Source organism: Coregonus clupeaformis, chromosome 27 (genome assembly GCF_020615455.1).
Source record: "Coregonus clupeaformis isolate EN_2021a chromosome 27, ASM2061545v1, whole genome shotgun sequence".
NCBI lineage: Eukaryota > Metazoa > Chordata > Actinopteri > Salmoniformes > Salmonidae > Coregonus > Coregonus clupeaformis.
Genome location: NC_059218.1, coordinates 28187254 through 28201475, shown reverse-complemented (window position 1 = coordinate 28201475; position 14222 = coordinate 28187254). Strand labels below are relative to the sequence as shown.

General features: G+C 44.0%; 1 protein-coding gene across 4 annotated transcripts in view; it reads right to left on the bottom strand.

Annotated features, from left to right (window-relative positions):
• Positions 1-7394, bottom strand: part of LOC121542211 (nuclear pore complex protein Nup214-like) — a 78913-nt gene extending 71519 nt beyond the window's left edge. For 2 of the 4 annotated variants that reach the window (XM_045208107.1, XM_045208108.1), the window contains exon 1: positions 7173-7394. In XM_045208107.1, the coding sequence (XP_045064042.1) occupies positions 7173-7214 (42 nt within the window). In that variant the 5' untranslated portion in view covers positions 7215-7394. The remainder of the gene's footprint in view (positions 1-7172) is intronic. The other 2 variants (XM_045208105.1, XM_045208106.1) reach the window with 2 other exon arrangements.
• Positions 7395-14222: the final 6828 nt, after the last annotated feature.

The window sequence follows — 14222 nt, the reverse complement described above, 5'->3', positions numbered from 1 at the left end:
TGTTCCAACATCTAGTGGAAAGACTTCCCAGAAGGGTGGAGGCTGTTACAGCAGCAAAGGGGGGACCAACTCCATTTTAATGCCCATGATTTTGGAATGAGATGTTCGATGAGTAAGTGTCCACATACTTTTGGTCATGTAGTGTATATTGTGTTATTTTATGGCTGGTTATGACACCTACATAAGAGTGTCAAAACCCACATTTATTCTAATGTGTTTTTTCCCTGCCAAGAAGTTTCCGTTCGTTTGAAATGTGTTTCTTAAGTCCTATGTTGTTGTTATGAATTCTTTATAGTCAAGTTTTTTCCCCATCATATTTTAAATAACTTGCAGAAAACACACTTTATGACACTCATGAAGCATTACGACCATCCTGTGTCACTTTACATGGACTAAGAAAATAGACTTTATGTCACCGTCAAGAAGCATTGACCATCATAGGCCTATCTGGCTTATATGATTATCACGTACATGCCCTTATGTGAGTCATCAGTCCAAAATAGGGTGTCTTGTCCTGCTCCTGAAATCTGCTCCTGCATTCATCCCAGACATCAGCAAAAGAGCATTGGTGTAGCTGCATGTCTGACATAATTTTGTACGCAATTACAATGATAATTTAATATGGTCAATTTCTGAAAATGTTATATAAACATCCTGTTTACAAGTAGGCTATGGTGTAATGGAATGGGGGGATAGATTGTAACTTTCATCAATGTAATTGTCTGCATCACTTCCAATCCCCACATGTTTTTTCCCCCTCGCATATATATATATATATAAAATAACCGTCCTCTCACTGTCAACTGCGTTTATTTTAAGCAAACTTAACATGTGTTTTTTTTTTCTTTTTTCACCTTTATTTAACCAGGTAAACCAGTTGAGAACAAGTTCTCATTTACAACTGCGACCTGGCCAAGATAAAGCAAAGCAGTGCGATAAAAACAACAACACAGAGTTACATATGGGGTAAAACAAAACAAAGTCAAAAATACAACAGAAATACATATATATATATATATATATACAGTGTGTGCAAATATAGCAAGTTATGGAGGTAAGGCAATAAATAGGCTATAGTGCAAAATAATTACAATTAGTATTAACACTGGAATGATAGATGTGCAAGAGATGATGTGCAAATAGAGATACTGGGGTACAAATGAGCAAAATAAATAACAATATAGGGATGAGGTAGTTGGGCGGGCTAATTTCAGATGGGCTGTGTACAGGTGCAGTGATCGGTAAGGTGCTCTGACAACTGATGCTTAAAGTTAGTGTAAATACTTCTATGAACATAACATTCAACAACTGAGACATAAACTGAACAACTTCCACAGACATGTGACTAACAGAAATTGAATAATGTGTCCCTCAACAAGGGGGGGGGGGTATCTGGTGTGGCCACCAGCTGCATTAAGTACTGCAGTGCACCCATTAAGTCCTAGCCCTCACCCTCCGATCCAACAGGTCCCAGACGTGCTCAATGGGATTGAGATCCGGGCTCTTCGCTGGCCATGGCAGAACACTGACATTCCTGTCTTGCAGGAAATCATGCACAGAACGAGCAGTATAGCTGGTGGCATTGTCATGCTGGAGGGTCATGTCAGGATAAGCCTGCAGGAAGGGTACCACATGAGGGAGGAGGATATCTTCCCTGTAACGCACAGCGTTGAGATTGCCTGCAATGACAACAAGCTCAGTCCGATGATGCTGTGACACACCGCCCCAGACCATGACGGACCCTCCACCCCCAAATCGATCCCGCTCCCGAGTACAGGCCTCGGTTTAACGCTCATTCCTTCAACGCGAATCCGACCATCACCCCTGGTGAGACAAAACCGCGACTCGTCAGTGAAGAGCACTTTTTGCCAGTCCTGTCTGGTCCAGCGACGGTGGGTTTGTGCTCATAGGCAACGTTGTTGCCGGTGATGTCTGGTGAGGACCTGCCTTACAACAGGCCTACAAGCCCTAAGTCCAGCCTCTCTCAGCCTATTGCGGACAGTCTAGGCCAGGGTTCTTCAATTCCAGTCCTGGAGGGCCGAAACACTTCTGTTTTTTATTTCTACCTGGTAGTTAATTGCACTCACCTGGTGTCCCAGGTCTGAATTAGCCCCTGATTAGAAGGAGAGGATGAAAAACAGAGGTGTTTCGGCCCTCCAGGACCGGAATTGAAGAACCCTGGTCTAGGCACTGATGGAGGGATTGTGCGTTCCTGGTGTAACTTGGGTAGTTGTTGTTGCCATCCTGTACCTGTCCCACAGGTGTGATGTTCGGATGTACCGATCCTGTGCAGGTGTTGTTACACGTGGTCTGGCACTGCGAGGACGATCAGCTGTCCGTCCTGTCTCCCTGTAGTGCCGTCTTAGGCGTCTCACAGTACGGACATTGCAATTTATTGCCCTGGCCACATCTGCAGTCCTCATGCCTCCTTGTAGCATGCCCAAGGCACGTTCACGCAGATGAGCAGGAACCCTGGGCATCTTTCTTTTGGTGTTTTTCAGAGTCAGTAGAAAGGCCTCTTTAGTGTCCTAAGTTTTCATAACTGTGACCTTAATTGCCTACCGTCTGTAAGCTGTTAGTGTCTTAACGACCGTTCCACAGGTGCATGTTCATTAATTGTTTATGGTTAATTGAACAAGCATGGGAAAGTGTTTAAGCCCTTTACAATTAAGATCTGTGAAGTTGTGGATTTTTACGAATTGTCTTTGAAAGACAGGGTCCTGAAAAAGGAACGTTTCTTTTTTCGCTGAGGTTAAATATTTTTATATATATTTTTATACACACACACACACACACACACACACACACACACACATTCATATATCCATTTTTGAAATATAATTCCCTTTATTACTTTCCAACCCCACCATCCCTTCCCTAATTGGATCCAGCATTGTTAATCCTGAGTTTAATAATCTATGTCTTGGTCTTGGGTTATTCGATATATCCATATCTAAATATCCTAATAAGGATATGGACTTCACTTGGTGTAACAAGGACATGCCCAGACAGTAAAGAATTGACTTCTGGTTGACTTCTAATTCATTAGATAATACTGTAATCAAGGTATCCATTGAACAATCTATTCTTACTGATCATAAAGTTATATATTATTATCAGTAAATATGAATAGCTTTGAAGTTAATAAACCAAATTTATTGGAAACTCAATAGTAGGTTGTTGGGAGATTATAAATTCAAGATGGCTGCCAAAGATATTATACAATCTACCTAAGACTTATGGGAAATAAGACAAACAGCCATGAAGTATGAAATAAGACAAACAGCCATGAAGAGAGGTAAAGAAATTGCTTAACTTAAAAGACTAAGAAAAGAGAAATGTGTTAAGGAAATACTTTATTTAATCTCTATGGTGGACCTTGATGAAGAAGGGTGAATAATTGTTTTACAACTAGAACTGGACCGAATGTATGAAGAGAGAGCAAAAGGGGAATTTGTAAGATCAAGAAGTTGGTTACAGGAAGGTAAAAAAAAAAAAGAAATTCACAATCTATAGCAAAAAATATATATATACTGAATTTACTTATATTTATAAGCTTAATATAGCTACGGTAATATTTATCTATGCAGTGACTTTACCCCTACCTACATGTACATCTACTTGAAGTCCTGAGTGGCGCAGTGGTCTAAGGCACTGCATCGCAGTGCTAACTGTGCCACTAGAGATCCTGGTTCGAATCCAGGAGACCCTGGTTCGCAGCCGGCCGCGACCGGGAGACTCATGGGCGGCGCACAATTGGCCCAGCGTCGTCCAGGGAATGGCCGGCAGGGATGTAGCTCAGTTGATAGAGCATGGCGTTTGCAATGCCAGGGTTGTGGGTTCGATTCCCACGGGGATAAAAATATATGTATTCACTAACTGTAAGTCGCTCTGGATAAGAACGTCTGCTAAATGACTAAAATATAAATGTAATGTACATATTACCTCAATTACCTCGACTAACCTGTACCTCCACACATTGACTCGGTACCGGTACCCCCTGTATAGCCTCGTTATTTTGTGTTACTTTTTTTACTTTAGTTTATTTAGTCAATATAAATCTTATTTTTCTTAAAACTGCATTGTAGGTTAAGGGCTTGTAAGTAAGCACCTGTTGTATTCGGTGCATGTGACAAATACAATTTTCTTTTACACCAGTAATGCCTGTCCGACTAGTGACATGTATGCCTTTCTGGACTCTGTCAAAGACTATGCAAAGTTCATAGATTAAGACTTCAAAAAGTCATGTGATGAATTTCTCTATTATTGAAATAAAAAAATGTATCAGCAAGTTAAAAGAGAACAAATCTCCAGGGAATGATGGCATTATTAGTGAATTATATGAAGATTTTCAGGAGGATATTGTTGAATTTACATTTAATGTCTTTAAGGAGGCAATTGACTTAGGGGTCCGGCCTGTTTCTATGACTCAAGGCCTCATTTCTGTAACTCCCAAAACAAAACAAATCCCATGATCATAGAACATTGCAGACCAATCATAATAATGAACAATGATGGAAAGCTACTAGCATCCATCTTTGCAGAAAGACTTCAAAATGGTCTTGACCAAGTCATTGACGATACCAATCTGGTTTTATGAAGGGCAGACATACAGTGCACTCGGAAAGTATTCAGACCCCTTCACTTTTCCACTTTGTTACGTTACAGCCTTATTGTAAAATTGATCAAATATTTTTCCCCTCATCAATCTACACACAATAGCAAAGCAAAAACAGGTTATACATTTTTGTAAATGTATTAAAAAGGAAATACCACATTTACATAAGTATTCAGGCCCTTTACTCAGTACTTTGTTGAAGCACCTTTGGCAGCGATTACAGCCTCAAGTCTTCTTGGTTATGACACTACAAGCTTGGCACACCTGTATTTGGGGAGTTTCTCCCATTCTTCTCTGCAGATCCTCTCAAGCTCTTTCAGGTTGGATGGGGAGCATCACTGCACAGCTATTTTCAGGTCTCTCCAGAGATGTTCGATTGGGTTCAAGTACGGGCTCTGGCTGGGCTACTTAAGGACATTCAGAGACTTGTCCCGATGCCACTCCTGCGTTGTCTTGGCTGTGTGCTTAGTGTCGTTGTCCTATTGGAAGGTGAACCTTCGCTCTAGTCTGAGGTCCTGAGCGCTCTGGAGCAGGTTTTCATCAAGGATCTCACTGTACTTTGCTCCGTTCATCTTTCCCTCGATCCTGACTAGTCTCCCAGTCCCTGCCGCTGAAAAACACCCCCACAGCATGATGCTGCCACCAACATGCTTCACCGTAGGGATGGTATTGGCCAGGTGATGAGAGGTGCCAGGTTTCCTCCCCGAGGACAGACAGTTTTTACGCACTACGCGATTCAGCACTCGGCGGTCCCGTTCTGTGAGCTTGTGTGGCCTACCACTTCGCGGCTGAACCGTTGTTGCTCCTTCACTTTTCCACTTCACAATAACAGCATTTACAGTTGACTAGGGAAGCTCTAGCAGGGCAGAAGTTTGGCAAACAGACTTGTTGGAAAGGTGGCATCCTATGACGGTGCCACGTTGAAAGTCACTGAGCTCTTCAGTAAGGCCATTCTACCGACAATGTTTGTCTATGGAGATTGCATGGCTGTGTGCTCGATTTTATACACCTGTCAGCAACGGGTGTGGCTGAAATAGCCAAAACCACTAATTTGAAGGGTTGTCCACATACTTTTGTATATATAGTGTAGATATACAATCTGGAATAATAGAGACATAAGATACAAAAACAAGTCTTTATTTTTCCAGAACTGGTTTGACAACAGCATTATCTGGGTTAAACAATTATTGAATAACGATGGACAACTATATAATTATCCAGAATTCATGAGAACACACTATATGTTCCAATCATCCTGAGGAGTTTCAAATAGTTGTTGGAGCTGTACCTACAGGTGATACTCTTCTTTTAGGAGAATAACAGTACTCCATGTGCAACTATTGAGGAATTTGCTGCATCAATTCAGCTAGAGGGAATTTACATTTTAAACTCTAATTGTAATAAAATACACATTCATACTTTACATACATAAATAAATACATACACAGTACAAGAAAACTCTGTCAAGGTGTTACTATTCCTTCTGCTAGAATATACTGGAATGCAGCCCTGGGACTGAACTGGAACAAAGTCTCGTTGTCTAGCAAATACTGTATATCTAACAAGGTGAAAGAAGCATCATATAAACTCATTCATATCATCTACCCTGTAAAGACCTTCAAAATTGTTATTGATGACAAATGTGTGTTTTGTGGTTGTGACCCAGAAACTCTTGACCATCTATTTTGGGACTGCTCTCATGTCAGAAGATTTTGGATTGAGTTAGAATACTTTAAAGGAAACTACTGTTAATGTTTATTTGGAAGACTCTGATATTAACCTGTGTTTTATTTTGACCCAACTGATATCAACCCCAATTTAAATTTTCATTGTTAATTTGTTTATTGTTCTTGGAAGTTTCTTTATCCATAAGATTAAGTGTGCAGAGAACAAACCCATCTTTACATTGTTTAAGATAGAACTGAAACATTAATTTGAAATGATCAGTAAATGTAAAAACAAAAAAGCAGTATGTACCATAAAACATTGACAAATGTATAATGTCTTTTGACATGTAATACCCCTGTCTACGTTAGCTAGGTTTATGTACTCGTCTGTATATTTCAGTTTTTGTATTTGTGCTTTTGTCCATAAAAAAATTGATATAATTTTTTTTTTTACAGTAGTTAGTAGCTAACTAGCTGACATAACAAACGTGACTTACTAAATTACAGCTGAAGGTCAATGTTAGACACCCAATTGTACACAGCTAGCTAGGTAACTATCAACTGTTGTTAACCCATAACGTTACATTGCTTTTATGGAGACGTTGATGTTCGTGATGTTGTTGTTAGCTACCTAGCGGAGTCTGCCTTAGCTAGCTATCTTCGACTAAAGTATAAGCAAGCTACTAACGTTAGCCAGTAACATTGTGGGCATTGGGCTGTAAGAAATAGCCAATACAGTACTTCAATTGGAAGGTTATCCCCAGGACTAAACGAAAACGAGTTAACCCGTCCCTGTTGCCTTTAGCTAACGTTAGCTAGATATCTAGCTAGCTAACGTTAGCTAACAAACCACTTCAGAACCTAGCTACGTACAATAGTTTGCCTACCTTCATTTCCCTTTCGGGAGGAGAGTCCGGGTCGTCACTCATGTTGAACTAACAGCAGGTAAAATTGTTTTGGCTACAACCGAACTCTAAGAAATATACACGGGTTAACTTTTCGTTCCCACATGAAACGAAATCATACCGCGCTCGAATTTTGAGAAACGCAATACGGAAGTGACACTAGTGTTCTGCACTGAGGTATAATACCACGTTCATGTACTAGTCGGAACTAGGAAATTCGGAAATGTCCGACATGCTATCTGGTTGCAGTTATACACGTCCCGCGTTCAACGAATCAGCGAGTCAGACATGTTCGAGTTTCCTAGTTTCGACTAGCGTTTGAATGCAGCATAATAAGAATGGGTATTCCGCCAGCAGCACAAATCATGACGTCACTTTCGTATGGTAAAGAGGAAACCTTTAAAAAAACAATGGAATTGCAACGCTGCTGGTCAACATGGGCCAGCATCCCTGTGGAACGCTTTCGACACCTTGTAGAGCCTATGTCCCGACAAATTGAGGCTGTTCTGAAGGGAAAAGGGTGAGGCAGCAACTCAATATTAGGAACGTGTTCCTAATGTTTGGTATACTCAGTGTATTGCATTGCGGTGAAGTAAGGAGTCACCAGCACTCTGTTAAACTCATTGCCCAGCACAAGAGACCAATTTCTACTGAACAAAAATATAAACAAAACATGTAAAGCGTTGGTCCCATGTTTTATGAGCTGAAATAAAAGATCCCAGATATGTCCATACGCACAAAAAGCGTATTTCTCTCAAATGTTGTGTACAAATTTGTTTACATCCCTGTTAGTGAGCATTTCTTCTTTGCCAAGATAATCCATCCACCTGACAGGTGTGGCATATCAAGAAGCTGATTAAACAGCATGATCATTACACATCATTCACCTTGTGCTGGGGACAATGTGTCAAGTTTTGAGGGAGTGTGTAATTGGCATGCTGACTGCAGGAATGTCCACCAAAGCTGTTACCAGAGAATTGTTAATTTATCTACCATAAGCTACCTCCAATGTCATTTTATATAATTTGGCAGTATGTCCAACCAGCCTCACAACCACAGACCACGTGTAACCACGCCAGCCCAGGACCTCTACATCCGGCTTCTTCACCTGCGGGATCGTCTGAGACCAGCCACCCAGACAGCTGATGAAACTGTGGGTTTGCACAACTGAAGAATTTCTGCACAAACTGTCAGAAACCGTCTCAAGGAAGCTCATCTCCATGCTCGTCATCCTCACCAGGGTCTTGACCTGACTGCAGTTTGGCGTCGTAACTGATTTCAGTGGGCAAATGCTCACCTTCCATGGCCACTGGCACGCTGGAGAAGTGTGCTCTTCACGGATGAATCCTGGTTTCAACTGTATCGGGCAGATGGCAGACAGCGTGTATGGTGTCTTGTGGGCAAGCGGTTTGCTAATGTCAACGTTGTGAACAGAGTGCCCCATTGTGGCGGTGGGGTTATGGTATGGGCAGGAATAAGCTACAATTGCATTTTATTGATGGCAATTTGAATGCACAGAAATTAGAGAGTTTCAAGTTCCTTGGTGTCCACATCACCAACAAACTATCATGGTCCAAACACACCAAGACAGTCATGAAGAGGGCACGACAACACCTTTTTCCCCTCAGGAGACTGAAAAGATATGACATGGGTCCCCAGATCCTCAAAGTCCTCAAAGCTCCTTAACAGCTTCTACCCCCAAGCCATAAGACTGCTGAACAATTAATCAAATGGTCACCCGGACTATTTACATTGACCAACCCATTTGTTTTACACTGCTGCTACTCACTGTTTATTATCTCGTTATTGTTATGTAATTTTATTTTTTACTTTTTTTTATTTAGTAAATATTTTCTTAACTCTATTTCTTGAACTGCATTGTTGGTTAAGGGCTTGTAAGTAAGCATTTCACGGTAAGGTTGTATTCGGCGCATGTGACAAATACAATTTGATTTGATTTGATTTGAGATACCGTGACGAGATCCTGAGGCCCACTGTCATGCCACTCATCCGTCGCCATCACCTCATGTTTCAGCATGATAATGCACGGCGACATGTCGCAAGGATCTGTACACAATTCCTGGAAGCTGAAAATGTCCCGAGTTCTTCCATGGCATGCATACTCACCAGATATGTCACCCATTGAGCATGTTTGGGATGCTCTGGATCGAATTGTACGACAGCATGTTCCAGTTCCTTCCAATATCCAGCAACATCGCACAGCCCTTGAAGAGGAGTGGGACAACATTCCACAGCCCACAATCAACAGCCTGATCAACTCTATGTGTCGCACTGCATGAGGCAAATGGTGATCACACCAGATACTGACTGTTTTTCTGATCAACTCCCCTACCTTTTTTTGTGGCCTGTGGAAAATTGTCAAAGACCCCAGCCACCCTAGTCATAAACTGTTCTCTCTGCTACTGCAAGGCAAGCGGTACCGGAGCGCCAAGTCTAGGTCCAAAAGGCTCCTTAACAGCTTCTACCCCCAAGCCATAAGACTGCTGAACAGTTAATCAAATGGCTACCCGGACTATTTGCATTGACCCCCCCTTTTTTGTACGCTGCTGCTACTCGCTGTTTATTATCTATGCATAGTCACTTTACCCCTACCTACATGTACATATTACCACAATTACCTTGACTAACCTGTACCCCCAAACATTGACTCGGTACCGGTATCCCCTGTATATAACCTCGTTATTGTTATTTTATTTTGTAACTTTTTTTTTTTAACTTTAGTTTATTTAGTAAATATTTTCTCAACTCTTATTTTTCTTAAAAACTGCATTGTTGGTTAAGGGCTTGTAAGTTAGCATTTCACAGTAAGGTCTACACCTGTTGTATTCGGCGCACGTGACAAATAACATTTTATTTTATACAGATGCATGTCTGTATTCCCAGTCATGTGAAATCCATAGATTAGGACCTAATGAATTCATTTCATTTGACTGATTTCCTTATATGAACTGTAACTCAGTAAAATATTTGAAATTGTTGCATGTTGCATTTATATTTTTGTTCAGTGTAAGTTTTGTAGTAATTCCAATCACATATATCTGTATTTTATTAAAAGTGTATTTATTTAAATATAGCCTACAAAATAGCTTTCAACATACCTGTATTTGTGTAAACTTTCAAAAGTGATGTTGGTATGAATGATACAATATTAAAAACAAAATGTCAAATTATCCACTTACAGTGGGGAAAAAAAGTATTTAGTCAGCCACCAATTGTGCAAGTTCTCCCACTTAAAATGATGAGAGAGGCCTGTAATTTTCATCATAGGTACACGTCAACTATGACAGACAAAATGAGAAAAATAAATCCAGAAAATCACATTGTAGGATTTGTAATGAATTTATTTGCAAATTATGGTGGAAAATAAGTATTTGGTCAATAACAAAAGTTTCTCAATACTTTGTTACAGTGGGGGAAAAAAGTATTTAGTCAGCCACCAATTGTGCAAGTTCTCCCACTTAAAAAGATGAGAGAGGCCTGTTATTTTCATCATAGGTACACGTCAACTATGACAGACAAAATGAGGAGAAAAAATCCAGAAAATCACATTGTAGGATTTTTTATGAATTTATTAGCAAATTATGGTGGAAAATAAGTATTTGGTCAATAACAAAAGTTTCTCAATACTTTGTTATATACCCTTTGTTGGCAATGACACAGGTCAAACGTTTTCTGTAAGTCTTCACAAGGTTTTCACACACTGTTGCTGGTATTTTGGCCCATTCTGTCAGAACGGGCGTAGGTGTGGTGTGGGAATCAAATGCAGGATGCAGATGCAAGTCCAAAAATACTTTAATAAAGTCCACAGAATGAACGGCTACCAACAGAGCCGGAGGCACAAGAACGCACTCAGCGTAAAAAATACAACACACGCACAACAGTGCGGACTCTCTATCTAAAATAGAGCACAAACTGACTGGCAACACCTGCTGACACGGAACAACTACACACAACCACAAGACAGAAACAACGAGAACTTAAAGGACACATAATCAAGACAAAATGAGAAACATGTGTAACAAAACAGACCAAACCAAACAAACACAGAAACAACGAACGGTGGCAGCTAGTACTCCGGGGACGACGACCGCCGAAGCCTGCCCGAACAAGGAGAAGGAGCAGCCTCGGCAGAAACCGTGACAGTACCCCCTTGACGCGCGGCTCCAGCCGTGCGCCGACCCCGGCCTCGGGGACGACCAGGAGGACGCGGAGCAGGGCGCGTGGGATGACCATGATGGAACTCAGTCAGAAGGGACGGGTCTAAGATATCTCTCCTCGGCACCCAGCACCGCTCCTCCGGACCGTACCCCTCCCACTCCACGAGATATTGGAGACCCCCCATCCGGCGTCTCGAATCCAGGATGGACCGAACTGTGTACGCCGGAGCCCTCGATGTCCAGCGGGGGCGGAGGAGTCTCTGCTATCTCACAGTCCTGGAGTGGACCAGCTACCACCGGCCTGAGGAGAGACACATGGAACGAGGGGTTAATATTCTTATAATCAATAGGGAAGTTGTAATCTGTAACACACCTCGTTCAACCTCCTCAGGACTTTAAAAGGCCCCACAAACCGCCGACCCAGCTTCCGGCAGGGCAGGCGGAGGGGCAGGTTTCTGGTCGAGAGCCAGACTCGATCTCCCGGTGCGTACACCGGTCCCTCACTGCGGTGGAGATCGGCGCTCGCCTTGTGTCGACGGATGGCCCGCTGCAGATGTACGTGAGCAGCGTTCCACGTCTCCTCCGAGCGCCGCACCCACTCATCCACCGCAGGGGCCTCGATCTGGCTCTGATGCCAGGGTGCCAGAGCCGGCTGGTACCCTAATACACATTGGAAAGGAGTGAGTCTGGTGGAGGAGTGGCGAAGGGAGTTCTGGGCCATCTCGGCCCAGGGAACATACCTCGCCCACTCCTCCGGCTGGCCCTGGCAATATGACCTCAGAAACCTACCCACATCCTGGTTTACCCGTTCAACCTGCCCATTGCTCTCCGGGTGGTACCCCGAGGTAAGGCTCACCGAGACCCCCAAGCGCTCCATGAATGCTCTCCAGACTCGAGAGGTAAACTGGGGGCCTCGATCAGACACTATATCCTCGGGTACCCCGTAATGCCGGAAGACGTGAGTGAATAGTGCCTCAGCGGTCTGTAGGGCAGTGGGGAGACCCGGCATGGGAAGGAGACGACAGGCCTTCGAGAACCGATCCACAACGACCAGGATGGGGGTATTTCCCTGGGAGGGGGGAAGGTCAGTAACGAAATCCACCGAGAGGTGAGACCAGGGTCGTTGTGGAACGGGCAGGGGTTGTAGCTTACCCCGGGGCAGGTGTCTGGGTGCCTTACACTGGGCACACACCGAGCAGGAGGAAACATAAACCCTTACATCCCTGGCTAACGTTGGCCACCAGTACTTAGTGCTAAGGCAGTGCACCGTCCGGCCAATCCCTGGATGTCCAGAGGAGGGTGACGTGTGAGCCCAATATATAAGTCGATCCCGAACCTCGAGCGGAACGTACTTCCGACCCACAGGACACTGTGGAGGGCTAGGATCGGTACGCAACGCCCGCTCGATTTCGGAATCGACCTCCCACACCACCGGTGCCACCAGGCAAGATGGCGGGAGTATGGGCGTGGGCTCAACGGACCTCTCCTCCGTGTCATACCGCCGGGACAGTGCATCTGCCTTACCGTTCTGGGACCCAGGGATGTACGTGATCTTAAAAACGAACCGGGCCAGAAACCTGTTCCACCTAGCCTGGCGAGGGTTCAGTCTCCTAGCTGCCCGGATGTACTCCAGGTTTCGGTGGTCAGTCAAAATGAGGAAAGGGTGTTGAGCCCCCTCAAGCCAATGCCTCCACACCTTTAGGGCCTGGACAATGGCTAGCAGCTCCCTGTCCCCCACGTCATAATTTCGCTCCGCCGGACTGAGCTTTTTAGAGTAAAAAGCACAGGGGCAGAGTTTCAGTGACGTGCCAGACCGTTGAGAGAGTACGGCCCCTATACCGGCTTCAGACGCGTCTACCTCCACCTGGAATGGTAGCGCGGGATCCGGATGCGCCAGCACCGGCGCCGAGGTAAACAGGTCCTTCAGTCTCCCATTATGGGAGCTGCCACCTGTCCAAAACCCCGGATAAACCTCCTGTAGTAATTCGCAAAGCCCAAGAACCGCTGCACCTCTTTAACAGTGGTTGGAGTTTGCCAATTACGCACGGCCGACACACGGTCAACCTCCATCTTTACCCCTGACGCAGACAACTGATAACCCAAAAAGGAGACAGACTCCTGGAAAAACAGACATTTCTCTGCCTTGACATACAGGTCATGCTCCAACAATCTCCTCAACACTCGGCGCACCAGGGCTACATGCTCGGCTCGGGTAGAAGAATACACTAGAATGTCGTCAATGTACACGACCACTCCTTGCCCCTGCATATCCCGGAAGATCTCATCTACGAAGGATTGGAAGACTGAAGGAGCATTCATTAACCCGTATGGCATGACGAGGTACTCGTAATGACCCGAGGTGGTACTAAATGCTGTCTTCCATTCGTCTCCCTCCCTAATACGCACCAAGTTGTATGCGCTCCTGAGGTCCAATTTTGTGAAGAACCGCGCCCCGTGTAAAGACTCCGTCATAGTCGCAATCAGAGGGAGTGGATAACTGTATTTCACAGTAATCTGATTTAGACTGCGGTAATCAATACACGGGCGCAAACCTCCACCCCTTTTTCTTCACAAAAAGAAACTCGAGGACGCAGGGGAAGTGGAGGGCGTATGTATCCCTGTCTCAGAGACTCGGCTATGTAAGTCTCCATAGCTCTCTTCTCCTCTTGAGACAAAGGATACACATGGCTCCGCGGAAGCGCAGCTCCTACCTGGAGGTCTATCGCACAATCCCCCTGTCTATGTGGTGGCAATTGCGTCGCCTTCGCCTTACTAAACACAAGTGCTAAATCCTCATACTCGGGGGGAATGTGCAATGCGGGCACTTGGTTTGGACTCTCCACCGAGGTCGCCC